We start from the raw sequence: 27,686 nt of genomic DNA, 5'->3' as shown, positions 1-27,686 counted from the left end.
CCTAGGTTTCCTGCGATCTCAGTACTACTACTTCATGCACGGCTGTCTCGTTGTGGGAGAGTGATAACGATAACAAGGACTCTGATAATTCTCATCTGACAGGCTCGACTTTATCAGGCTGCCACTTCTGGCCTTGGATACAGCAAACAGGATGACTGGTCTCTCTCTCTCTCTCTCTCTCTCTCTCTCTCTCTCTCTCTCTCTCTCTCTCTCTCCTCTCTCTCCTCTCTCTCCTTTCCCTCTCTCTCCCTCCTCTCTCACAACTCTCCTCCTCCCTGCTCCAGCTGTAGCCTTCTTAATGTAGTTTAATGGCTTTACAAAGAAAGCCAGGGTGAGGAGCGCTTCTCAGTGGCTGTGGCTGGACCATGACCTAGCTGACCATGAACTTGGAGGGGCTTGAAATGATAGCAGTTCTGATCGTCATTGTGCTTTTTGTTAAATTATTGGAACAGTTTGGGCTGATTGAAGCAGGTTTAGAAGGTAAGGGAGTGCTTTTCAGTCACTTATAAAAATCCTGTTTTGCAATTAAAAAAAAAATCTTTAAGAGAATGTTAGAGGCACCTGAAATGAGAACAGAGCGTTGTGATTCTGGGGTGGACCTGCAAAAAAAGCAGGTTTCTCAGAGAAAGGAAGATTAACAAAATAAACTTTTGGCAAGTTGTGGTGATATTTTCACAGCAAAAGAATGTTGAGAACACTATGAGGAGCACTTTGAATCTAGAATCAAAACTGAGAAATAAAGGGTTGATAGTTTGTGTCAGCTCATAGTCGGAGCATTTGGTCCCTGTTGTTTTTGTTAGAGTTTGGTACAGGATATTGTCTTATGATTGTAACAGCAGATTTCATTTGTGTATGTTGTGGGTTGCACTTGTCTCATGTATGCAAATGCACTCATTAGGTAGAACCGGCTATGCATTTGCAAAGTCTTATGGTTTAAGATCGGACACCGAGGAGCAAGCTTTTTCTTAAGGTTGTGTGCAGGGATGCTGTTGTTATCTATTTTACAATCTAATGGAGACTCTATAGAGAAATGAGCCTCCAACTCCTGTAACAGATTCAAGGGATTCTATACAAGCTTTTCGGCTTTGCAAGTGTTGTTATTTATGTTCATTAGAAGCCGATCCTGTTCTTAACAGGCTTCTCTCCCTTTAAAAGTGAGGTGTGTTCTTGCCTGTATCTTTCCACAGACTGAGTGTGTCTCGGAGGTCTGAGTAAAATTTGAGTATGATTTTCTTACTAATCAGAACATATTTGAGATATGTTTGTGTTCAGCCAGTCATTGTTTCTCAAAAGTTGGCAGTGCAGGTTTTAAGAGCATCTTGTGCTGCTGCTTGACAGTGTTGCTGTAGTATTCTCCCTGGAAGTTTTAAACTTGAGTAAACAGAAAGAATACTAGCAATGTCTTTACATCTTCAGCTAATCCAGTCCTCCAGGGAGGCGGCCACAATGTGACATAAATACAATTATTTTTTACAAATAGCAAACATCAAATTAAAGTAAGTGTGTCACTCTGATGTAGGTTACCAGAAACCTACATTTATAACTCATTGGAAGGAGGAGGAGGGAGTGGAAAGCAAGGTTTATAAAAGTAATTTTAATAGAACTTTGCAGAATGCATATTGTGGCTCTTTCTGGAGGAAATATTTGGTAGTTTCAAAGTGAGGAAAAACCCTACATTTTGGAAATGTTCAATGTCTTTAAAATTAACTTTTTTGTATATTTTTATTAAACTAGTAACATGACTTGGCTTCTCTGTGCATTACTGTAATTTTACCTGGTGGCTATGACTGGAATGTCTCATTTTGATGTGGAGGATTTTATGTTTTTTCTTCTCTTTGACACTGCAAGCTTCATGGAATACTATTGTGATTCCTGGCTCTTTGGAGGAAATGGTTGCATCTTATTTTATGCTACAGATGTGGTCCTTATTTACACTCTTCTGCCCAGGGTATTCATTGTGGGTTTTGTGATGATGCCTACTCTAGTGTTAGATTTGTTTCTTTCAGGAGCATGAATATTCACCTCTTAAGTAATAACTTAGGGATGTTTCTTCTAAGGGCTGCTAATCTCTATGAAAGTATTCAGTGTTCTTTTTCCTTGCTACTTGTATTCAAACCTGTACTGATCTGTATGAATAGTTTCTGTCTTGAACTTTATATTGTATTGTTATTATTATTATTGACATTTGTATTAACAATGCAGAGAGAATTAGATTTCCTCTAAACTTCAGTATAAACCTCTGATTTCTCATGTTCAATCAGAAGTACTTTTAAATGGTAAAATGTTGGTAACTGTACTATAGTGGAATTGTACATAGTAGGTAAAGTTAAGGGATGTGTAACTAAATGGTGTATTTTATGCCTGAAATATTTATCAGACTTATTTCAATGTCAATTTAATAGTCAGAAAACTTTCTAAAGTGTGTACAAATTAATTCCTGGAGATGTGATATAAATAAGTTGATGATATAGCTCATTGTGTTGTTTACATACATACTCTAAAGTTACAAGCAAGGCTTAACTATTGAAAGCAATAAACAATATTTAATATCAAAGTAACAATTTGTTCATGTCCTGAAACCTTCTTCATACAAGCAAGGAAACTCTGATACTCATTTCATTCAGATCTCTTTCCCCACAAGAGTTCCTTTCCCAGCGTCCCACACGTCCTAGTTGGAGAATACGGGCCTGTTTTGTCACTCTTATTCTATTTGTAGACATGTCCTATAAAGGAACGTGAGTCTAAGTAGGGAAAACTGAACTTGGTTAAACATGGAGGATTATTTTTTAAAAGGCTACCCTAAATGACTAAAACTTTTCATCTCACTTTATAGCTGTTCTCCAGTGTAGGCATCACTCAAAATGTAGTTTGAATTTATATTATTATGAATGATATTTATTAGGTTGTATTGTGAAGGGCAGAGAAAATACAATCTTTATATAACATATTTTCAGTCTGTGTCAAATAAATGTACTTTCTAATAAACTGTTAATATAAAAGTTTAGGGAATTTGTAGTTTCTTCTTTCTGAGTGCTTTAGGTTTCCATTTCTTGTGGGAAATTGGGAATGGTACCATTAGATAATCAATGTTCCTCTGTCCCAGTCTTATCTATGAAACATTTAAACACATGATGCTGCACATTGACCCATGACATCTTTTCAAACACAAAATATTGATATCTGACAGGTAAGATTGTTTCACTTGAGAAAACAAATAATAATCAAAGTATGGATGCTTATATCTCTCCTATCCTTCTATCACTTTTTACCTTATAAGTCAACTTTACCTCTCCAGTTTAAGATGAGAAAGCTGGGCTCGATAATCTCCATGGGACTTTCTATTGCATATTTATGGGTCTACCTACCAGGTAATTACAGTTTGATAATTTACATAACATATATTCTTTTACAAAACAGAATATCAATGGCCTACTTTGTAACAGGTAAACAATGTAACTGTCAGACTAGTCTTCCTTTTCTGTGGTAGGCTAATTCATCATACCCCAGGGAAGTGTTTATTGCATTTCCAGGTATTTCTAGATTTTGATATTTGAGGATGCAATTTCAGGCACCTTTGGTTTAGTTTCTCAAAATTTATGTAGAGTCTTATTAACAAATATGCATATTACATTATACTTATATTTGTCATTGAGTTAAACTTTAATTAAATTCTTTTTCATGAAATAAGAGTAGCTGAAGAGATAGCTCAAGAGTTTAGAGTACTGGCTAATCTTCCAGAGGATCTAGAGTAGCTTCTCAGGACCCACATGTTGTCTCACAGAAATCTGCAACAATAGTCTCAGGGTATCTGTTGCTCTCTTCTGGCCTCCACGAGTGCTAGGCACACAAGGCACACAGACATATATTCAAACAAAACACCATATACACATATTAACATCAGATTGGTATGCATATAAAACCATTGGTTTTCATATGAAGTGCTGATTTGAGCAAAGTTTTAAGGATAAGAGATAAAGTCAGTGGATACTTTTTTATTTTGATTGTTCTTTGTACTAGATGAGTAAGTTTAGGAAACTCCAGAGCAATAAGAGTTTGGAATATGTCTAAAATTTCACAACATAAATTGCCTCTTCTCCAGCCATAAAAATGAAAGTAGTTTTCTGTTAATGCATTCCAGAGAAAAATTGAATCAAAATATTAATGGCAAAGCTATTTCATTATCTCTATATGCTGTACTTGGCTTTGAAAATATCTGCATTTTAACCAAATTCATACAAATTTCATTCAAGTGTTAGTGAATAAAGAAAAAACAGTCCTTATATCAAAATATAATAAAGAGCAATTATTAAATTATTAAAACGATGGGAAAAGAATGCTCATAGTAACTGTCTCTTACATAAAAATAGATGGACTATGATCTGTGTCCCCTTAAGAATCAGTATAAAGTTTCATCTCACTTTCTTTAGCACATATGAGTAATTCTAGACTAAAAGCTTCCTCAAAGTATTAGATTGTAGCATATACTCAAGGATAGACTTTTGAAACCTAAGTCATTAGCTCTTTTATGTTGTTGTGAGGTGTGATGGTAGAACTGTGGCTCAGAGCAACTACAAATCCATGCTGTCCATGATCTCAATCACTTACGGGTGACCAAGTGACAGACTGGGGTGATTGTGGTGGAGGGATATTATTCCCCATTGAAACTGTTAATTGAAAATCATAAAGAAGAAATTAAAAAAAAAACCTAGATTCTTCCATCCAAAAATATAACGAGAAGCCAAAAATGTTTTCATGTATTGTCTAAGAAAACTCTTTTCTAAACTGTAACATTTACAAAAATAAAAGTCTTTAAATACTTTAATATACCATCTTTTAATGCCATATGGGAATGGAATTGAGGGGTATTTTCAACACTTGACATTTTTAGTGACCTCTTATAGTAAATATTTTCTGTATTGTTAAAGCATTAAGACTTAAAGCAAACTAATGGTAAGAAAAAAAAATGGGCACTCAGAGAATAAACCTAGAGGATGTAGAGCTATATTGTCTGGATTATGGCAAAATCTTCAATTTTTATTCATCCTGAGATTTTAGACTATCACTTGGCCTCCTTATGGATATATTTATACTTCACTATATTTATATATTCTACAAAAACTATGACAAATAATTTAATAACTTATTTGACTTATAATTGCTTGCAAAGTGGACTAATGTTAAACAAAAGTTGTTATTATGTAATAGTATAATATAGGCATATTAACTTTATAGTATAGGCATATTAATTTTTATTTTACTTCATCTCTGTCCTCTGAAGTAGGTATTTTTACCTTAGATATGAGAAAACTTAATAACTCAGAGCAAATGATCCCATAACTTATAAAACTGAGTTTCAAATTCAGAACATCTAATTCAAAATCCTGTTTTATAATCCTATCATGCTATACATTAAGATAAAATGGAAATGGTCAATAACCATGTGGCAGGGATGAGATGTTAGATCAGGCATCCATAGTAGCCAGATAGTACAAACCTTTGTTGATTATACCCCACTGGATCAAACACATCGTGAAGAAGATTCTAAATTCTACTTATCAACTAAATAAAATATCTATATGATAACAGATGAAAATGGAGGCAGAAGTAGTATAAATGCCCTCTTGAAAACTGGTGATGAAATCTCTGCTTCTGTTTGGGCATGATTGGAAGATTGATGGAGATAAGTGGCCTTTTATCTTTGTGACACAAAGAAATTCAGTGTGAGATGCTGCTTGCATCCAGTTTGGATATATTTTAATGAAAGGATCTGAGACATATGCAGGTTGATTGGCACGCTGGCAGCTAGAATATGAAGATCTATATGAGCAGTGGATTTCTGAAGAAAATGTACTAAAAACTGATTAGGAGAAGAACATATCCTCCTTTGAGTGTGTGAGTTGATTGGGACAGTTGTCCTGTCCACAGAAAATATTTATTCTCGCCTTTCATAAAAAGTATAAAACAAAGCCAGGTGGTGGTGGCCCACACCTTCAATCCTAGTAGTTTGAGGCAGAGACAGGCTGATCTCTGAGTTCGAGGCCAGCCTGGTTTACAAAGAGCGTTGCAGGCAGAATAGCCAAGGTTGTTAGACATAGAAACCCTGTCTCAAAACAAAACAAAAGTATAAAACAAGAACACAGGAGGTTCTAGGTACCTGGGATAGTATAAAGATTGGAATGAAAACCAACTTTACTGAAGAACTTGGAAACAGGATTAAAAGAGGCTGCAGATGCCATTCCCAATTCATGCTCTCAAATATGGAAGAGTTCAAGTGTTGTTTTTATAGAAGGCTGACTGAATGTTTAGACAGAATAAGAATGTGCTTAAGATCACAAGGGAATAGCAAAGACGTCTAGATTAGTTTCAGAGTTACAATAGTGGCACTGATTCAAGTGGCATCATTATGGCTATAGAGAGTAAATACAAATAGGACAAAAATAAATGATAGTAATATGTGATATCATCATTCTCTACTGAATTTTCCTATACATTTAGAAGTTGTGGTGGGTTTTTTTGCATACAGCTTTACATAAATGCACTGGGAAAACATAGCTATGATAATCGATTGAAACTATGAAGAAGAGGGGAAAATAAGAGGAGGTGCATCTGCAATTTACATAATTGAAGTTTTGACTTATCAAGGCTGCTCAGAATAGAATCAGAAATTACCTGGATCAAATCAATCATTCCATATACGAAGACACTGAGTCTCAGAGAGATGAAAATGCCTGTGTTGTTCATCGGGAATTTTTTCTTTAAAGGAAATTAGAATGAATTATCCTAAGAAGATAAACTTTAAACATGATCTGAATTCCATAAAATCTCTTTCTTAGTTGCAGCTTTCCTGTTCTAGTGGACCAATCACTCTGAAGTCTGGCGTTCTAGGAATCTGATGACAGTGAGGCTGTTTGCCGGTGTATTATCCTCATTAGATACAGACGGAGTATAGAGAGCTTTGAGCTGAATTTGTAGACCATAAACTGAAGTGTTTTACAACATTGACATTTGACTCTTTAAGTTTTATAGTACGATTAATTACTGTATGAGTGTCTGCACAGTCAGTGACCCAGGGAATAATATAATGCCAAGGTTATATTCCAAATGCATATATGTTCATATAGTCACTATAGATGTTCATTACCCTAATTATTAACATCAGAAGGCTCTCCCGTTTCCTCTCCCATTACTTGTTTTGATACTATAATCTTACAGGGACCCAGCCTCATATATATATTCAAAATTCAAAGGGGTGGTGACACAAGTCTATATTCTCTGCAGTTACAATGATGAAGCAGAAGAATATGCTCCCATCCTGGCTACACAGTGAATGCCAAACCAGCCTGAATTGCATAATGAATTCCGTAATGACACTTGTCTAAAACAAAAGAGTGGCTTGATGTGTAACTCTGTGGTAGAGTACTTTTCTATCATGAATGGGAGCTTAGTTCTCATTTCCAGCATAAAGAAAGAAAGAAAGAAAGAAAGAAAGAAAGAAAGAAAGAAAGAAAGAAAGAAAGAAAGAAATTGCACTATCATTGTACAATCTGTTGGAGTCCAGTCATGCCTTTAAAAAGCATTTGAATAGATCTGGAGGCTTATTGTCAAGACAAATCTTGTTCCTAATATTATATCAATTGTGTATCAATTGTTTCAGTTCATATATGGAAGTCAAGGAATTCAAATGTTCAAAGCACATAATCTAAGTCTAAGTTAATAAGGCCATTACCAATGAAGAACCAGCTCTACCACATGCGGCTTTGTGGCCTTGTATATGAACCACAATCTTCTTTACCTCTGTTTCCTTTTACCTTGTTGAAATTGTCACGGCATTTGTCTATTCTGATGAGTTGAGACGGGTTGGTATTTATATGTGTTGGAAGTCTGCCTACAATTATAATAAATTATTTCTATCTTTACACTGTAGCTAGACACCTTACTTTTTAATCCAAACAATAGAGGTCACCACTCAACATCTGAAACCAAAAGCTACACTCTTTGATTGCCAAGGAAGTAAGAGATATCCATATATGATTCAATGATTTAAAACAAGCATAACATTGTCTGAAGAATGGTTGCTAATGGGACATTGTCAATGCTTAATTGTATTGAGCTTTAAATATGTTTTGATGGCTGCTTCAGTCATTAAAGACAGAATTCAATCCCTTTCTTCAAACTAAAGTATGAGACCCTTACATTATATGTATGTAAGATCATTTGTTGAGAAACCTCAAAATGTCTGCTCCCAGATTAGACATGGGAATAGGGGTATAACTATAAATAAAAAAGGTAAGATCTCTTTTCTTTAATGTCATCTAACAAGCATCAAGATGCTAGCTGTAAACGATGCACCAGAGGAAAAGTAGCTCATTTATTTAGTCACATGCTGAATACATGTCTGTACAATGGTCCATATGTTGTTCTTAACACAATAATTCACAGTAACAAACCTATTTCGAGTTCTTATAAATATACTATTGAAGAAACAAGACAAAAGATAAATGAATATATGTAATTTAATATTTAATAAAAATGTAATCAAAAAAGACAAAAATATGGATTTGTGACAGAGTATTAGGAGAAAGGCATTATGATAAAGCAACTTGTATGAAGATACTAGAAAGAAATGACTTTTAGAGATACAGAAGAAAACCATTGGCAAGAATTTCAGGCAGTAGGCCTGTCCAGTTCAAGAACTCTCAGTTAGCTAGGGCTTTTTATATTGAGGAGCTGAGAGTGTAGTTGCCAGGTACAGTTGGAAGTAATACAATCATAGTTAAGGCCATATCATACTGAATCATTGCAAGTCTCAGGGATTTATTTTAAATCCTGGAAGCTACTGAAGTAGTAGTTTGTATCGTCTCTAGGTCTCCAGAAAGTCATTGCAGTTTTTGTTTAACCCCTGGTATCAGTTTCTCTATAGTGGCTGCCAGCTAAAGTCTTTATCTGGCGTCTTCTTGGTGATAAATCACTGCCAAACATTTGTCAGGATGTAGGATCATTGTCGATTGTCAAACTTTCTTTATCTGGAACCAGTGTCTGACCTTTACTGATCTTTACGATGTGCTCATGCTTGAAATCATCTTTATTAAGCAAAGTCTGCTCATCTGCTACCACAGAGTGTGAGCAGATCTCATCTTCCTTTTTAACAGGCAGTTTCAACACCATAGCATAAAACCCACCCCTTAATCGCACCATTAGAAAGGGTATAAAGTGTCTTAATATGGCTTTTCTGGAGAGGAGATGCTGAAAAGCCAAGTTACCTTCCTTGAGTATTTGTTATGGTGAATGTATAATGACAGTACAGGTGAAATTAAGACTTTCACAAAAGGAAAAGCGTATTGCTTCCCTTTAAGTAGCTTCTCCTCCATCACATGAATTTCAGTGATAAATATCTAAATTGGGCATATTACAAATTGAGAGGAGAATAATACATTCACTTCTTCCACTATTTATATTAAAACATAATTTGTGGAACTAACAAGATTTATGGAATCGTTGCCTAACCCCCTCAATTTATGCATAAATTGAGACCCAGGAAGGTTAATTGACTCATTAGAAATCACAACACTGTTGGTAGCATAGATACCATAATAATTATATCATTGTGATATAACAATAATTATATTCAAGGTGAGAAGCTAAGCATTTAACTTATTTAGTATCTAGTTTTTGCAAAGCTTTATAAGAATAATCTTATTAGTCACAATTACAGAAATGCTGACTATTTACTAACAATATATTGTTTAGATTTTTTTTCATACTATTGCTTTTTTCTGGTTTCATTATCTTATTCTCAATGCAATGAGTAAAGGAATTTTCTGGTTCAGAGACTCAAGGTACCTCATGAAAACATTAGCGGGCCAAAACGTAGTGTCACAGAATCGGGAGCAGGGGAACCACCTTTGGTGAAGCAACCAATCAAGACTCTGTTTTCATTGTTGAAGATTGTTGATGATAAAAAGACACAGTAGAATTCCTATCTCACAGTGCTCATATTGCCGGCAAGTAGAAGCTGACACAGTGTGGGGCTCAAATCAAGGAAGTTTCTGGGCTGATAGAATAGAGTTGGTATCACATCGGGTGCTAATGTCATCAATGGTACTTTGAGAAGTACTTTACCGATCATTCTTCATGTCCTGTCATCAACAATACCTGTATGACTCATGTTGACTGTAATATCTATGAGGAAGCTATGATTGAAATTTTAACCAGAGATAAAGCATATGAATGTATGTTCATAAAGTTTTAGGCATAGGATATCACACTCAGAAATGGTCAAAATGGTCTTTGAATCCAGCTTGTCTGCCTAGACACCAAAGTTTCTTAGGTAACCTGAACTGGCCTCCCAGAAAGAGGCACATACTGGACTGAGATAGATATACTTGGAAGCAATTTAAGCTTAAAAAGAAAGTCTTTGTAGTGCCTGTATACCCTTCTCATTAACATTTAAATGCTAGTATTAAAGCCCATACGATGCACATTTTAAATGTATGATTTTATTTATTTTTGTTTCTAGTAAATCCTATTTCCTCAGAATATAGATATATATTTCTAATCAAAACAAAAACAAAACAAAACTCACCCCAAGATATGCCCCTGTTGTGATTCTGAAACATCTTAACATTTCTGTGGTGACTAAATTCCATGCTTTGGACACAGAGAACAAGATCCAGTCTTGCTAGATGTGAAGTTTCCATTAGGGGTCCACATGCCTCTCTTCAAACTCATGGCCAAAGTGACATAAGTCTGACAGAACGGATGTGCTTATTTGACAATATACTATTTCCATACCTTGCTGACTGCAGTGGGCATGTAGTGCTCTTTCTTTTGGACTGTCCCAGTCACTTATTAGGCTTGGATCTGTATGAGGTGTCTCAAGGCCTTTCTGAAGGATGGCTAAGAAGAGCAAGCAGAGACCTCCCCATGGGGCAGGCATGTATTTAAATTTTCCCCCTTCAGTTACATATGATTTACATATATAATATAAATATACTCTACAGAAATTAACTTGAACCCACATTGAACCTGAGATCATCAGGCCTCAGTGGATTGTTGTTGTGAAGACTGATAGGGTGGATGAACAATGAATGGAAATTCTTGTTAATGTGTGCTCTGATAAATGACTACTAACTATTAATGTGTGCTCTAATAAATGGCTTCTAACTGTTAAGTTGCAGCATAAGAACCCAGTGAGGAAATGAGGTTAGCAGCATTTATGTTATTACATGGTTAGCTAGATGCATGTTGCTTAGCTGAACTCTAGAAGTATCCATGCCTCTGTTTGTTCTCTTCATTTTGGAAAGATTAGATCTTTAATGTCCACAAAGCCCATTCTTCATTCAATGAACTTTATTTACTGAGCTTCTGTTTATTTTTTCTGGTATTGTGATATCATGGGAACTTACTGCTAATGTCCCTGATATAGTGGAGGGGCTGACTTTGCTTAAAGAGAGAACTCTTCATCTGTAATATTCTGTGGTCAGTCAGCGAGCAGAGAATGTTGGTGTAGACAATGGTATACTCATACAATGTTTATCTTTCTGATTGCATTTCTTCTGCCTTATTAGGAAGCAGCAGGAGGAGGAAACATTTGTGAAGTGGAGAATCTGGATTTTTTTTTTTTTTTTTTTTTTTTTTTTTTTTTTTTTTTGTAAAGAACATATAATAGTGTGACTCGTTCCCTGGGGGAATTAAATTTACTGAGCTAATGTGAGAAGATTGCCAAGGCATACTGAGTGCTCATTTGAGATTTGTAGTTATTCTTTGAAAAGAAGTCTATTCTGACTCTCATAAAGTATGTTCTTTCTTGGGTCCATTACAGCAAGACTGTGTTTACTAGCCATGTTCCAAGACAAAGGCAGGGGCACATTGGAGAACAGAAAATAGTAAGGAAATCAGAGTCTTCTCCTCAGTACACAAGTACACCTCAGGTTTCCACATGAAAATTAAGTACAACATATCAGATCATAGAATCAAAGTCATGGAAAATTAAATTTAACAAGATAGGAAAAGTCATGAAAGCCAATGGAAAGTCTCAGTTCTCTATGGTGTGCCCACAATCGCATAGTATATAGCAAAGCAGTCAGTAAGGTTCTCAGCAAGGGAACTCAACAAAATGTTGACAAAGTGTTGTGTCATTGATAGAAACACTTGATTCTAGAGTCAGGCTATGCTGGAAGTCACATGAGTTCTCCAGAAAGTTGTTGTGTTAGTATCTTTCCTATTGCTTTCATAAACTATCATGACAAAGGAAATTTAAGGAAGGTGAGGTCAGTTGTGGCTCACTGTTCAAGGGTATAGTCCATTACAGCAGAGAAGTCAGGATGGCAGATCTCTGAAGCCACTGGCCGCATTTTACCCACACCAGAAACAGAATGATGAATGTATGTTCTCAATGTCTATATAAAACTGAAAGTGTTCAATTCCCCCCACAAAAATTATAACCAGCACACTGAATTTAATAAACACTGAGCATTGGAGTTTATGGGCAGGTAACAGAATCAGTGATTAATAGATGGTGAATTTTTCTAAATAAGTTACAATGTAATTTTTAAGATAAAAATGACAAAATATTTACAATGTAATTTTTAAGTTAAAAGGGCAAGTTTTAAAATGACATATACAATAAAGTTCTTATTAATAAATATGTGCATACAATGGAGCAGTTGAATTTTTATTTCTTCTTTGAACATGTACACTTTCCAATGTATTCATATCAAAACTAGTAGTTAATTTTAAAAGAAGAATAATATCAATATAAGATGCATATTTTTTCAGAAAAAAAACACTTTAGGATATAGTAGTTTATCCACTTTAAATAAATAAAAACTTTTTTGGTTCAGAAAAGTTATTGAAAATTAAAAGTTCTAGGTTTGATTTTGCCTTAAAAGCAAGAAAATTCAGCATGGGAGGAGGACATCTTGGCGCTAACACTGAATTCTTGAGGATTAAAGTCTTCTTGTAGCGTTAAAAGAGAGTTTCTGGCCTAGATGATAAAGAGGTATGTTTATGCATACTGTGATGTCAAGGAATATCAGTTGGAAAGTGACATTTGGCAGCTCGAACTCACTTACCTAAAACAGATGTTCATTCTCTGCAGCTTCTAAGAAAGAGAAATCTTAGGAACACACCATTTTCACTCCTCGGTGTGTCTTGTTTCCTCTCTTCTGGAAGGGAAGCTTAATCCCAGTGCAGTTTTGTGAGAAAGGATGGAGGGAATCAGGAGGTTGTTTTTCTGGCAGTTTTCAACCTCCCCCACTCAAGGGCATCTGTAATTTTTTTTTTCCTAGGGACAGGCAGCTTGCAGCTGCCCGCAAGCAATTCATGCGAAACTCAGGTAGGAAATATTTAATGTGGGAAGCAGGGAAGGAGTGATAAGTGCAGATTCCATTAAACGTCTCATTGGAATGAAATCCTCAATACATCCCATACAACTTTTTTTTTCTTTTCTTTTAATTTACTTTATAAAATTTAGCTCTAGGGACAATTCAGATAGTTTTTTCTTTTTTATTACTAATTTTTAATCATATTAACATAGTTTAAACTGCTATAGATTCCAATTAAAAGAATTTGGGGTCGGAGAAAATTTCCTGTTTTAGACTTTATGCCATTTTAAAATTCAAATAAAGTAAATAAATAAGGTAATAGCTGTACTTCCAAAGAACTTAGGCCCCAAATAGTTTCCCTCAATTGTTATTCCTGAAGAAACTGGACCTTTTGACCAGTCTTGTGTTTTCATCCAGACTCAATCAATAGGCATTTGACGGTAGTGAATCGGTGTGCACATCACCAATAGAGCTGTGGTAAAGTATAGGAGGAGATCTTCTACATCGAGTGTATTCACAGACAGAAAGAAATTGGGCATTCTTGTTCTGTATTGACCAGAATTGTACTGGCAGCAGTCAAGAGCACTCTCTGGATGGGCCATTAAAATAAAGTATTTTAGACTAGGAATGCCCCATCTAACCCCGTACCTACTCATGACTAAGCTCTGTAGAATTAAATCTGGTTGCAGCTCCTCATATAGGTGCAGACGTACTCTGATTCAGTGCTGTGTTTGCAGCCTCTGAAAGATGCACTTGTGTCTTTGGTAACAATGAGGATTTCAGTAGAGGGTATTCAGGAATCAAAATTAAAACTGCAACTTTTAGGGCAAAGCTAGTTTCTGGAGCTCAAAGATATTCTGTCTCTAGTACAACATAATCATTTTTAGAAAGGAAGAATGAGTAATTTAAACTAATTTTCTGGTGCTTAGTACATATGTATCAATAGGCTGTATGTGAATTTTAAGTGCGTAAGATAAGTATCCATCTGTTGATGTTACCTTCATGTTATTAACTCAAATTGGACAGATTTTCCTTCTAAAACCTTTTTTGATATTAACTGTGTTTAGAGTCTTTTAGACTTTCCAATAACAAACGAAAGAAAAGAGAAGAATATAAGGATGTTCCAGAAGGAAAATGAAATAGTGGGGGCTGTCCTTGTAACTCTTTTCATAGGCCTCTAAAATTGATTGAAGTAGTTTGAAATCAGTCCTGAATATTGTGGATGCTCTTCTTTTTTATGTCATATGGGAATAAAAATATTTCAGGGAGGGGATTGGAGAGACGACTCAGTGGTTAAGAGCATTGCCTGCTCTTCATTAGGTCTTGAGTTCAATTCCCAGCAACCACATTGTGGCTCACAACCCTTTGTAATGAGATCTTGTGCCCACTTCTGGCCTACAGGCATACGTGCAGACAGAACACTATATGCATCTTTTAAAAAATGTTTCAGGAAGTCAGTTTGATGATTAAGTCAGATAGTATGTATGATATGCTTTGCACAGCTGTTTACTGTTTTATTGTAAGAATATTCAGACATCAGGAAAACACATTCTCTTTTCACCTGTAGGTTATGAGTAGGAGATAGGGCAGTCTATTTAATATGTTTCTCTTCCAGATTTATGAACGTGTGTCGCTATGACTGTATGTAGCAGCATTTTCATTCACAGTCATACTTCTCATTTCCAACATAATTGCAAATTTCTGATATTGATAAATTCATGAAATAAAATCTGAAGTCATTAGAACCTTTATGTGCCTCTTCTCTAATTTGAACAGTATTTCTGGAAGAAAGGGCATTTCTAAAATGTTTTCAGGAGAATTCAAAGGTTAGGTGTGTTTTAGAAGTGGAACCCCTATGGTGTAAGGTTTTACAACTCAAAATACACTATTAAACATATTAAACCTGTTGAGAAAGCTTGTAAGCAATGAAGCCTGCTTTTGTTTAATCTAAACAATGTTTGCATCCTATTAACCTCCTACAGAATGCTTTGGAGAGTAGGATTAAACTATTTGCGCCATAGAAGAAAGAGTGAAAAGATCATGAACATTAAATCATAAGTGCATGGATTAGTTCCTGGACCCTGTTGTATGGTTGATTCATATTTTTATTATTATTATTATTATTTTCGTTTTTAGCTTGTTTTAATTATATCTCAGGGTGCTTATTCAAAACAAGAAATGAACATTTTATGTTCAAAAGCCCACAGTAAAACTGAATAATGGTTGAACTTGTAAGTATGATGCAGCTGCTGCGTTCCTCCCTTTTCTCTGAGAAAGGGAAGACATTTGCAGAGGTTTCCAAAGGCATAGAATCCCTAGGGGATTGTATGGAAAATTTGGCATTGAGAAGAAATGCTTCTGACTGAGAATGAACTAAGATGAAATGTTCTACTCTTTGATGGATTCCCTTTCCAGTGAGGATTCTTCTAGGGACTGCTCTGACTCATAGGAATCTATCCCAAGTAGTAGACTGAGCTCCCCAATTTGTCATTTTATAGTCAGATTGGTATGTCCTCTCTTAATAGGCTATTTTAATATTTATCTGTTCAACCAATTGTTATGGCATGGCAATTCAGGTATGACATCCTTCACAAAGGCAAGTGTCTAATACAGCATTTGACTCTGCACATGAGATACACTGTTAATAGAATCCAATCACACATTTCCTTTTATTCACATCCTCTAATCACTGAAATTCTGATTCCAGTGTTGAGATCTATAAAATGGGCTTTCAATATATGCAAAATAAAGAAATAAGGGGAAATAAGAGGCATGCTAGATAAGTAGAGGATGTTATAGAACATTCTCTTCATATCTGCATTTAAATGGAAAAGACTATATGAGAGAGAAAATGGAAATATAGGTTCCAAATCCTACAGTGAACAATTTTCATGTAGGGTCTTTACCATTCCTTGTGAACCCTTCTTATCGCTGCAACATATCACCCCAAGCCAAGCTAGTCTTGATTTTGTGCAGAGCAGGGTGACAGGCACTTGTTTTATTGCTTCCTAGCTTTTTAAATCCCATAGCTTCTTGATTTGTTTTCCCAAGGTGGACAGTGGCTCATTAATGGCTTGCTAACATCAAAGTAGATTTGCCTTCATTATTTTAAACCTGACAAAAAGAAGCTAAGCTTATACAGTAACTTCCAGAAATCCAAACTGCCTCATTTAGAATGTGCAGTGATTTGGACACTGAACTGAGATTCAGAACAGATATTGATTCTCAGAGCATGCAAATGTGTTAGTATTAATAAGACTGGGAATGGTTAGCATGTGAAAGACCGGCACAAGTCAACTGTCTCAAAGCATCCTCCAACCTCCTCAGACACCAATTAAATAATGTTGGTAACTAAAATTATTTTTATCCATTCATTAAAAGTAAGATAAAAAGGTGTTCCAGAGTGGCATGACTTGGTTATTCTAATTTGAAATAATACTCAATTTTAATTTTTTTTTCTTTTAATCACTGCCTGGCCCATTAGTTCCAGCCTCTTATTGGCTAGCTCTTACATATTGATCTAACCCATTTCTAATATTCTGTGTAGCACCATAAGCTGGCTTACCAGGAAAGATCTTAACCTGCATCTGTCTGGAGTGGGAGAATCATGGTGACTCCCTGATTCAGCTTCTTTCTCCCAGCATTCTGTTCTGTCTACTCCACCCACCTAAGGGTTGGCCTATCAAATGGGCCTAGGCAGTTTCTTTATTAATTAACCAATGAAAGCAACAGATTATAAAGAAATCACTCCCACATCAAAGTTGTCTTTTTCAGGTACCTAATACACAAACATCCCATGTCATTCTTTTTTTACTTATTTATTTATTTATTTATTTATTAAAAATTTCTGCCTTCTCCCTGCCACCACCTCCCATTTCCCTCCCCCTCCCCCATCAAGTCCCCCTCCCTCATTATCCCTAAGAGTAATCCGGGTTCCCTGCCCTGTGGGAAGTCCAAGGACCACCCAGCTCCATCCAGGTCTAGTAATAAAATAGATACTAACAGATCAACCTAGGTCAACCAGGGAAGAAGAACTGTCCATTTGTGTCTGTTTCAAAAGCAAAATGACACTAAATGTGATATGGAAGATAGAATGAGTAGCTGTAAAACACAGGTGAAGCAATTTAAAATAATGGAGGTTGAATCTCAGGTATTTTCTGGCTAGATATAGGTTTTGGCCCAAGACCCAAGGGATGCCAGGGTACCTCTTTAGTGCCTACTCAATTTCACAGGAACCATGGAACCCCTTTCCCTGGCAGACGTTTTATGAAGCGTGTTTGCTGAGGGACACCACTGATGATTATCTCTGGAGAATTAGAGTTTTCAGTAAAGGTATACATATCCCACACAATTTCTGGGCCTTGTAAATATAAGGTCCATTCCCTTCCTCAATGCAGGTGAGCCACTAATCACCCATTAGTTTATAAGAGTTCCTATAAATCAGACTAAAGTAAGAATTCACCTAAAAAATCCTGGCACCTGCCTTTTTCTTTTCTGATCTCCTTCATTTACCCCTCATCATTCCTCAGGATCAATCTATCCATAAGCTCTGTGTATAGGAAGTCTGTTTCAGGTTCTGCTTATAACTTACCTGGCTCGGGTAACTTGCTTTGCCAAATTTCAACTTGATTTTTCTGTAAGATTATTTACCCAGTGAGGCATACATACCCAGCATTATGGCCAATGTTGAACAATAAATCAGTAAGGACAGTTGCTTCTGTGATTATGAAACTTTGATCTATTATTCTTTGTATTAATGACAAGGTGTTGATGTATCAAACCACTTTTGAAAAGTAAAATGATTGTAATGGTTAATATAGATTGTCAACTTGACCTGATTATGGAGCACCTAGAAGGTTATCTAAGATATGTCTGTAGTGGCTCTTCAAAGACAGCTGCATCAGGAGAACTGAACTAATGAATGGATTGATCGATAGTTTGGTGGATTCAAAATGTGATAACATTATTGGAAGGTGATAAGAAGTACGATAGTTAGCTCCTTGGAGGAAGAGGATTGCAAGCGGATTTGGTGTCTTTATCTTTTCTTTCAGTCCTTGTTACCATGATGTGAACTGTACTGCTTATTCCTATCCATCTACCAGCCATGATGGACTGAAACCTTGAGACCACACTGCTTTGTCTGGTGATGCTCTTTGTTCAGCAGGAAGCTTTTCAGTTTCACAAGGTCCAATTGTCTAATGATTGATCTTAGTGTCTGTGTTGAAGGTGTTCTTTTCAGAAAGTCTATCCCTGTGCCAATGAGTTCAAGACTATATCTGGTTTAATGTTGAGGTTGCTAGTCCATTTGGAGTTGAATTTTATTCATGGTGATAAGTATAGATCTATTGGAATTTTTCTATATGCAGCCGCGCAGTTTGATCAGCAGCATTTGCTGAAGATGGTGCTTTTATTCCAGTGTGTATTTTTGAATTCTCTATCAAGAATTAGGTGACTATAGGTGTGTGACTTTTTATTTGGGTCTTCAGTTCAATTCCAGTGATCAGCATGTCTGTTTTGTGCCAATGCCATGCTGTTTCTTTATTTCTAAATTTTCATAGGTCTATTATACAGTATGAAATTGGAGATTGTGATACCTCCAGTAGTTCTTTTCTTATTCATAATTACTACCCATCCTGTTTTGTTTGTGTGCTGTTGGTTTTGTGTGTATGTGTGTTTCCATATAAAGTTTAATATTGTTCCTTTAAGATGTGAATAATTGTGTTGGAATCTTGAGGGGGATTGTGTTGAAACTGTAGACTACTTTTTGGGAAGATGGACATATTTAGTATATTAATCCTACTGATACATGAGCATAGAAGATCTTTTTTTATCTTCTGATGTCTTCTTCAATTTATTACTTCAGTGTCTTACAGTTTTGATCATACAGTCTTTCATTTACTTGATTATAATTACCGCAACATGTTTTTTACTATTTGAGACTATTGTGAAGGATTGTTTCCCCTACTTCTTTCTGTCTGTCATTTGTACATAAAAATACTAGTGATTTGGAGGCGTTAATTATGTATCCAACTACTTTGCTGAAAGTGTTTATTATTTATAGGAGTTTTCCAGGGGTCCTTATGTGTTGTATCATATCATGTGCAAACAAAAATACTTTGATTTCTTACTTTAGAATTTGTATCCCCTTGATCTCCTTAGTTATTTTGTTGCTCTAGCTAAGACTTCAAGAAATATTTTGAGTAGGTATGGAGAGAATAAACCACCTTCTCTTATTCCTTACTTTAGTGGTGTTGTTTGGAGTTTCTATTAAAGTTGGTGCTGGCTATGGGTTTGCTGTTTTATTATGTTAAGGAATGTTCCTTGTATCTTGAATGTCTCCAGGAATTTTATCCTGAAGGCATTGGCTTTATAAGTCATTTATGTCTTCCTTGACCAAAATTTCCAATATAATGGGAACCATTTCATTTTTTATCAGGAATTATTAAAATAAATACCATAATTTTAAATAATAGCTTATGTGTGTATTTATGCAATCTCCCTATATAAGAATGGGCTGTGATTAAATGAAAAAATGAAAATCCGTTTTAATGAATTATTGTTCTTAAAACATGAGGTAAGTATAAGGGTGCTTTAAGCTGGTATAGAGATAATATTTCTGAGGCTGTAATAATAATGAGGCATTTCTAGTCTAGTTTACTCATTCAGTTATAGGAAGGAGATTGCTCCTTTCATTTCAGCCTCTAATATGTTACAACTCTTATCTCCTTTTATTATAGGCTCATACTTGAGTTCAAGCCATTGATATGTTGCGATTGTTTATCTCCTTTAATTGTAGGTCCATACTTGAATTCTTTGGATCAAAATTAAAGTAATTCTGTTGTTTTAGTCTCTAGAGGATCAGAACTCATAGAAGTCTCTCTCTCTCTCTCTCTCTCTCCCTCTCTCTCAATATATATATATATATATATATATATATGTATATATATACATATGTGTGTTTCTGTGTATATGTATGTATATATGCATATATGTGTGTGTGTAACAAAATATGACAGAAAGACATATGCCACTTATGATTATACTTTCTGCAACCTTTGCTGCTACCCATTTTGTATTTCCTGTACCCTCAGCAAACACCTCAGCAGATCTTGGCTCTATTTCTGGAGAAGTGGCCCATAATTTCATCCCTGGAGTTTCTGTGTCCTTTGCCTTCCTGCCTTGCCTAGGTTGTTGTAGTTTCCCATTGACTTTAATCACAGGTCATGATAGCACTAAGAAACACCCTGAAAGATTTCCTACACTCAAGACATCTTTCTTACCTCCATTGTTGAAAATCTATCCAATTTCCCCTCGCTAATTACTCCATTCTTAGGCAGTTGGGTAAAGGGAATCAGAAGTCAAAAGTGGTCAGAGAGAAGTTCAATAGAATGTGTGTTGTGGCTCCTGGCGGGAGGGTTCCCTACCTTTGGAACCAAAACTTCAAGGTCAGAAGAACTTAAGGAAAAATTTTCCTGGTAGGACAATAGGGATGACAGTGGATGGAACTCCTCCCCTTTCCACCCCTTGATTCCTGGACCCATGGATCCTGGCTATAGGAAAAACTGTATCATATAATATATACAGATTCAAAGCATATACTGCCTTCTAGGGAACCCTGCCACAGCCCTTTAGACTGCTGCCACATGGTTGATACTGTAAGTGTGTCTTCAAAAAGCCATTCCACCTTTCTGTCAGCCCAGCTGCTTTAGGACTGTGGGAAATGGATTCAATGACCATTAGAGTGTTGCACTTCTCTAGCTTTGACATGAGTTTCTTGGTCCAAAGCAATATTTTGTGGAATACCATGACAGTGGTTAAGGTACTGTAATTTCATGTATGGTAACTTTTGAGGAAGCATTACATGTAGGAATGGCAAATCCATGACCAGAATAAGTGTCTACTCCAGACCCCAATAAAATCTAGCAGATTTCTGAGCATTTTGATGTATGGGTAGGCTTGAGAAACACATCCAAGGGAGGAATTGTTGTATTCAGAATTGAAACAGTACATAGGATGTTGTGCTTCTTTCTTTGTGGTGAGAAGGACCAAACACAATAACTTATCCTTTACGTTAGAAGGAATATCTCTGAATGCTCCACACCATTGGACTTCTAAGAAATTCACTGAAGTAGAATGCCCTTGAACTTTGGTTGGGTTTATTTTCCATCCTTTGATTTGTATACATGTTACCAACAAGTCCAAAGTAGTTGCTACCTCCTGATCACGTGGTCAAATGAGCACAATCTTGTCAATATAGTGATCCAATGAGATATTTTGTGGAAGAGACAGGCAATTAGTATCCCTTCAAATTAAGTTATGGCAGAGGGATAGATAGTTAATATATTCTTGATGGAAACAATAAAGGTATATCTCTGGCCTTGCCAATTGAAAGAATATTGGTTTTGGTGGTCCTTAAGAAAAGGCAGTAAGAAAAAAGCATTTGCTAAATTAATAGCTGTATACCATGTGATAGGAGATGTGTTAATCTGCTCAAGTAAGGATATAACATCTGTTACAACAGCTGCAATTTAAGTTACTACTTGATTGACTTTTTAATAGTCATTGACAGTATCCATGATCCATCTGACTTCTGCTCCGGCAAGATAGAAGGGTTAAGTGGAGATATTGTGGGAACCACCCCCCTGCATCTTTCAAGTCTTTGATGGTAGCACTCATTTCTGCACCTCCTCTAGATTTGTCATACTGTTCTCTGATTCCCTATTTTCCCTGTCAGAAACAACTCTAAAGGCTTTCATTTAGTCTTTCCAACCATAATAGCCCTCACTTCAGATCAGGGAACCAATATGTGAATTGTACCAACTTCTAAATATATATCTCAATTATACATTCTGGAACTGGGGAAACAACCACAAAATGATTTCAGGGACACACTGTACCTAGTGTGAGCCATATTTCAACCAAAACTCCATTAATCACCTGAACTCCATAAGCCCCTACTTTCACTCGGAAGGTCTCAATATTTCTTGGAGTCTGCTAGAGTCAGTGTCAATTCAGAACCAGTACACAATAGACCACAAAAGTCTTATTGTTTACTTTCTCTCAGTGTACAATTCCCCTTGGAAAAGGCCATAGGTCTCTCTGGAGAAGACTTTAAAAGTAAATCTCTTAGGTATTTTATCAAGGTTATTCCCCAGGAGAACTGGGCCAATCCTTCATTTAATGGATTCTGGATCTGCAAACTGGCTCAAGTCTGAAAATTTCTTCAGGAATTGACATTCACTTTTGCAAAAAACAAAGGATTTTTTTTTCATTTGCCTGAGAATTTTTCTACTTACGTATATTAATAAAATATGGAAGTAGGCGTTTTACCTATTTTGTGCCTGGGAAAACCAGGATTCATTAGCCTATACTAAAGGTCCTTAAGAACCATGCCACCATAAAATTCACTTGGACTGTGCAGCTCATTACAGGTCAGTCCAAATGGGCCTTTCCTTACCTAGGATTCCCGTTATAAGTGTTATCAACCTTGCCTTTGTCCATTCACTGTTGATAACTGATCCCTGCTTTATTGGTGCCCAATTAAAACCAGTGTATTTAATTCATCCAAATGAACAGCAGCATCTCCAATCCTCAGATCTTTCCCAAGAAAAGGGCAACAACAAATCTCTTTAAATGTGCAGGTGGCCCTCTCCCCAGCTTGTGTCTTATAGAATTAGTGAAGGGCATTTCTTCTGGGCCTTCTCATTGTGGAGGATTAGGTTTTACACAGCTTACCCACTTCAGCCTTGCAATTCACTGAGCCTTCAAATCCCTTCATTAACACTAAGCCAAAGGATATCAGGCATCTCCAACTCCCTTTCATTAGGCCATCTATTGACAACTACTTCAGCAAACAATTCCAACTTTTGACACTTTTAAGCTTCATAAGCTTCCATATTAAATCTATAATATCAAATCAGTGGACCATATCAATCTTAACATGATTGAGTTTTATGTTCTTTTCATTTTTATTCCGCACTTTTTAAATGTTTTTTAAAGCAATCTTTGTTATCTAATATACCTATCCCAGTTCACCCTCCCTCCCCTTCTCCCACTCCCACCACCTTCCCACCACCCCCACTCCCTTACCATTCCTCAGGTAACTCCCATGGGGGAGCTAACAAAGTCCATCACATCACATTGAGACAGGACCAAGCCCCTCTGCCTTGTGTCTAGGCTGAGCAATGTATTCTTCCATAGGAAATGGGCTCCAAAATGTAAGTTCATGTACTAGGGATAAATTCAGCTCCTACTTCTAATGGTCCCACAAACAGCTAAAGTCACACAACTGCCACCCACATTCAGAGGGCTTCGTTTTGTCCTATGCAGGTTCCCCAGCTGTCAGTCTGGAGTCAGTGAACTCCCACTAGCTCTGGCCAGCTGTTTCTGTATCCTCTTCATGGTCTTGACCCCTTTGCTCATATTATTGCTCCTTCCTCTCTTCAAGTGGACTCTGTAAGTTCTGCCCAGTGCTTAGCTGTAGATCTCTGAATCTGCTTCCAACATTTACTGGATGAAGGTTCTATGATTACAATTAAGGCAGTAATCAATCTAGCTACAGAGGAAGGCCACCCTCTCCACTATTGCTTAGCGTCTTACTTGGTTATCATTCTCGTATTCCACACCTTTAAAGTCCCTTCCTACATACACTCCCCAGAATTCTGTTTGGAAGAATTAACAAAATCATAAAGCTCTTTAGTAGTGTGGTATACCTCCTTGTTGACTGCACTTATTATCTTCCCAGAAGGAGCCTGCTTAGCCTTAAGTCTCCATATATGTGTAAGGGCAACTACTAAAGGGCCCTGAGAGCATCAGCATTGTCTTGCATGACAACTCCTTCAGAGAAAGTCACTGCTGGAATGGCACACAGTGGGAAATGCAGAATTAATTTCTTCAGTCAAGGCCAGAAAAGGCAGTATTTCAGGGTGTGGGATAGGAGTATATCTGCTGATGGTGGAGAGACTACTTCCTCAAATGAGATAAACCCTGAGAATCTGAGAATTCAAAGTTCTCTGCCTCTATGGAGTCTTTCTCCATATCCCCATCTCAGATTGCAGGATCACATTCTTTGCCAATTACTGACCTCATTTAAATCTCTGAAACTCGCTGAGGCTGAGACTTGAGTTTTTGCTGTCATTCAAGCAACCTTAAAATGTAGACTTTGATTTGATTTTCAAAAACTTGAGCTCTGTGGATGCTGGAGAGTCTTTTCTAGGGATTTCTTATAAAACTTTAGATTACTTATGTGTATAAAACAAAATGAACAAGAACACATAAAATATTTTTAAAAAATTTAAATGTCTTAAAAGAAAAATAAAAGAACAAGTGAGTAGCTAAATAAAACCAAGGTTATAGTAAAAACCTAACTTGAAATACCATAAATGCACAGGAAATGATACATAGGAAATAAAATGCATTTCCTGTGTATTTAGATTGCCAAAAAACTAAAAAAATCATTATGCTGCCAGCCTACAATCCCAGCAACTGTGAGGCAGAAATAAAAAAAAAATTGTTACACATTCTTGGCCAATTACTTTAACATTACAAGTTTCAGGCCAACCACAGCTACATAGTGAAATCTTGTTTCAGACAAATCAAGAAACCCTAGGAATACTAGCTAATACATTTGCTATTTTAAATTTTCTGACAGACAAAATATAATCCCAAACCCAAATAATTAATTTTCAGCAAGTAAATAAAAAGCAAAATAATTTTAACAAATGCTTCTATTCACTAAAGAAGTACATGAACATTGAATTTCAAAGTCATGCCTACAATAGTAAAACTCACAAAATTAAAAAAAAAAAAACGCAATTATGAGCAACTTTCACCACATCCAAGTTTTGTTCCCAGAGGCAGAATCCTTGAAGCTTTCTACTGCTTCTTCTGCTCCTGGAGGCTTGCACAGCAAATCAGTGTCTGCTCATCGTTTTTCTTTTTTTTTTGAAAACTCTTTGATGTTTCCCTACTGTCTTCCTGATATGGCTTGTTGGAGAAGGTAAGGATAATCTATAACTTCAGTCCCCCTCTTCACCCAACTTCATGTAGTCACAGCAGACTGGAGGCTTACTTTCATTGCATAATTTTGTTCGATGTTCTTGACACAATGTGATAACTGCATTTGTTTCCCCATTTCACCCAGAGAATGAATGCATTTCTTTTACTCCTTCGTGAAATAGTCTATACACATGTGGTTTCCAATTCTTAGTCTCAAACTTTGGGGGCCTTTCAGTTTGGACATGCACATTTTAATACCTTTTTAATTCACTCTTCTCTTAGGAAAATCACTGTTGTTTTTCTTTTGTTTGCCTTTGCAAGTATTCACCCTCCTGAGACTCCTAAGTCATGGAAATCCTTTTCTCATTTCCTGATATCCCCTTTGTCTCTCTCAGGTTGGTTCCCCAATCTGATTTGCTATGCCTGCTAGTTCACAGAGATTATCTGTCATTACTTCAGAAGAAAGAGGCAGATTTTTGCAAAATTTCTTATTCTCCATTTCTGCTTTTAATTTTTTTCTATCACAGGTGACCTAAGCTCATATTCTCAAGATTAGAGCAGAGTTTCCCTTCAATTCCACAGGCTTCCCTTTTCAATATAGTATTGCCTTGTTAAAAGCCCAGTGTCATCCTTTTCATCTAATTGCTTCCCTTTCCTCTCTATCTTGATATTCTGAAATTCCAAAGTATGTGAGCTACTGTGGGTTTCTAGCCTTTCATGGTTTTATGCCTTTGGAGGACTCTTTCAATCTGATACTCTGAAACTTCAATTCTGTGGACTCCTTTTGTGTTAGTTCTTTGAAGTGTGCTTCAAGTCCATTGGTTCAGCTTTTTCTTTCTGTTTCTCTTAATCAGATATTGGCTTTCCTGAATTGATGGTGTAGTCTTCATAATTATGTTTTCCTCTCTAGTAGTATTTTTATCTATCTCTATGTGAGATTCTTCTGTGTTTACTTTGATTATCCCTCAATGAATTCACTCTTTTGCCTATATACAATATTTTTCATTTCTCATGGTTATTATTATCATTATCATTATTGTTAGTATCATTCTCCACTTTTACAAAAGATCCTTGTTCTGTTTCCATTTTTGAGGCCTCAAAAAAACTTCTTCTTAGGTAACTATGATCAAGTATATTTTGCAAAGTTATTTTCTTTGCTCCCTGTACTGACTCTTTCCCTCTGAGTTTCTTTTATTGCTTATTTTGGTCTCTGCTTTTCCATCCTGGTTGTCTATGAATATTTTAGGGTGAGATAATAGTATGCTGATTGCATCAACTGTGACTGAGCAGAGCTTGTTTGTTAGTGACATTCACTCTAACTGATGAGCTGGAAATCCAGCCATTTCATTAGAAGATCCTGAAATGTTCCTATTTTTGGGTCTCTATTCTCTGGGGCCATTGCTGATTTCCTATCATTTATCACTCAGAAATTAGATTAGGCTGAATGAACATAGAAATCTCACTTTAGTGGCTGATCGAATGAGATTCCTCCCTCCCCCACTCTCATTCACTAAACAGCACTAGAACTCTGATTAAGTTGAGTCATTACCCACTGCCATGCTTAGCATATAGCTTTCTTCACATTCATCACCTATAGTCTCAGCCTAGTTACTGCAACTCCAACCTCATTTCTGCACTTCAGGCACTGCTCAAAAGAAATGAGTGAGCAATGCTAAGCACCTGTACTAAAACAAACTAACGGGTAACCAAGCAAACGTTTCTAGAACTCTAGAAGGCTTCTGTTTGTATCTCATTGGTCAAAGGAATATATTTTGGTTTGCAAGGAAGTCTGAGATATTGAGATTACAGGTGAGTCACTGTCATCCTAAACACAATAATACTCCAACTAGAAATCAAGAATGTAGGGCAGAATATTAAATAGGAAAAGTCGAATTTATATTTTAAAACAATTTGTCTGATATCATTTATGGGGTTTAACCTAACTGTTCCAGTTAGCTTATCTAACAACCAAATGGTATGGAATCTGACCTAAAGAATGTATGTTCTCTGCTCTGACAGAAAGTTTGAAAGAGCTTTTCCAAACCACACAGTGTTAGATAAACCACAGAGTATATCTCCAAAGCCTTTTGGAGAAACTAACTCGTCTAAAGTCACCCTGTAGTTCCCTTAAGAATAGTGGCTGAAACTCAATCGTCATTGTCATTTTTGTTCAAATATTTTACCTGGCAGAGAGTATGCAATAAGTATGTGAATGAGTAGTTTGAAATATAGACTTACAGTGTATTTTATGGCTAACTTTAATTTTTATTATATATTTTGGCAATCAGTTTACTCTGAACACTAGAGAAGAAGAAAGGAAGGACGGATAGAAGAAAATAAGGAAGTACTTGCTAGAAAATGGAA

The 27,686-nt window shown here is 36.2% G+C and overlaps 1 protein-coding gene across 1 annotated transcript in view; it reads left to right on the top strand.

Moving 5' to 3' along the window:
* Positions 1–315: 315 nt before the first annotated feature.
* Positions 316–27,686, top strand: part of Kcnip4 (potassium voltage-gated channel interacting protein 4) — a 444,990-nt gene continuing 417,619 nt past the window's right edge. The window contains exon 1 of the mRNA XM_057772069.1: positions 316–480. Within this exon, the coding sequence (XP_057628052.1) occupies positions 381–480 (100 nt within the window). The 5' untranslated portion in view covers positions 316–380. The remainder of the gene's footprint in view (positions 481–27,686) is intronic.

This window comes from Chionomys nivalis, chromosome 6, assembly GCF_950005125.1.
Source record: "Chionomys nivalis chromosome 6, mChiNiv1.1, whole genome shotgun sequence".
NCBI lineage: Eukaryota > Metazoa > Chordata > Mammalia > Rodentia > Cricetidae > Chionomys > Chionomys nivalis.
This window is presented reverse-complemented; position numbering and strand designations above follow the sequence as displayed.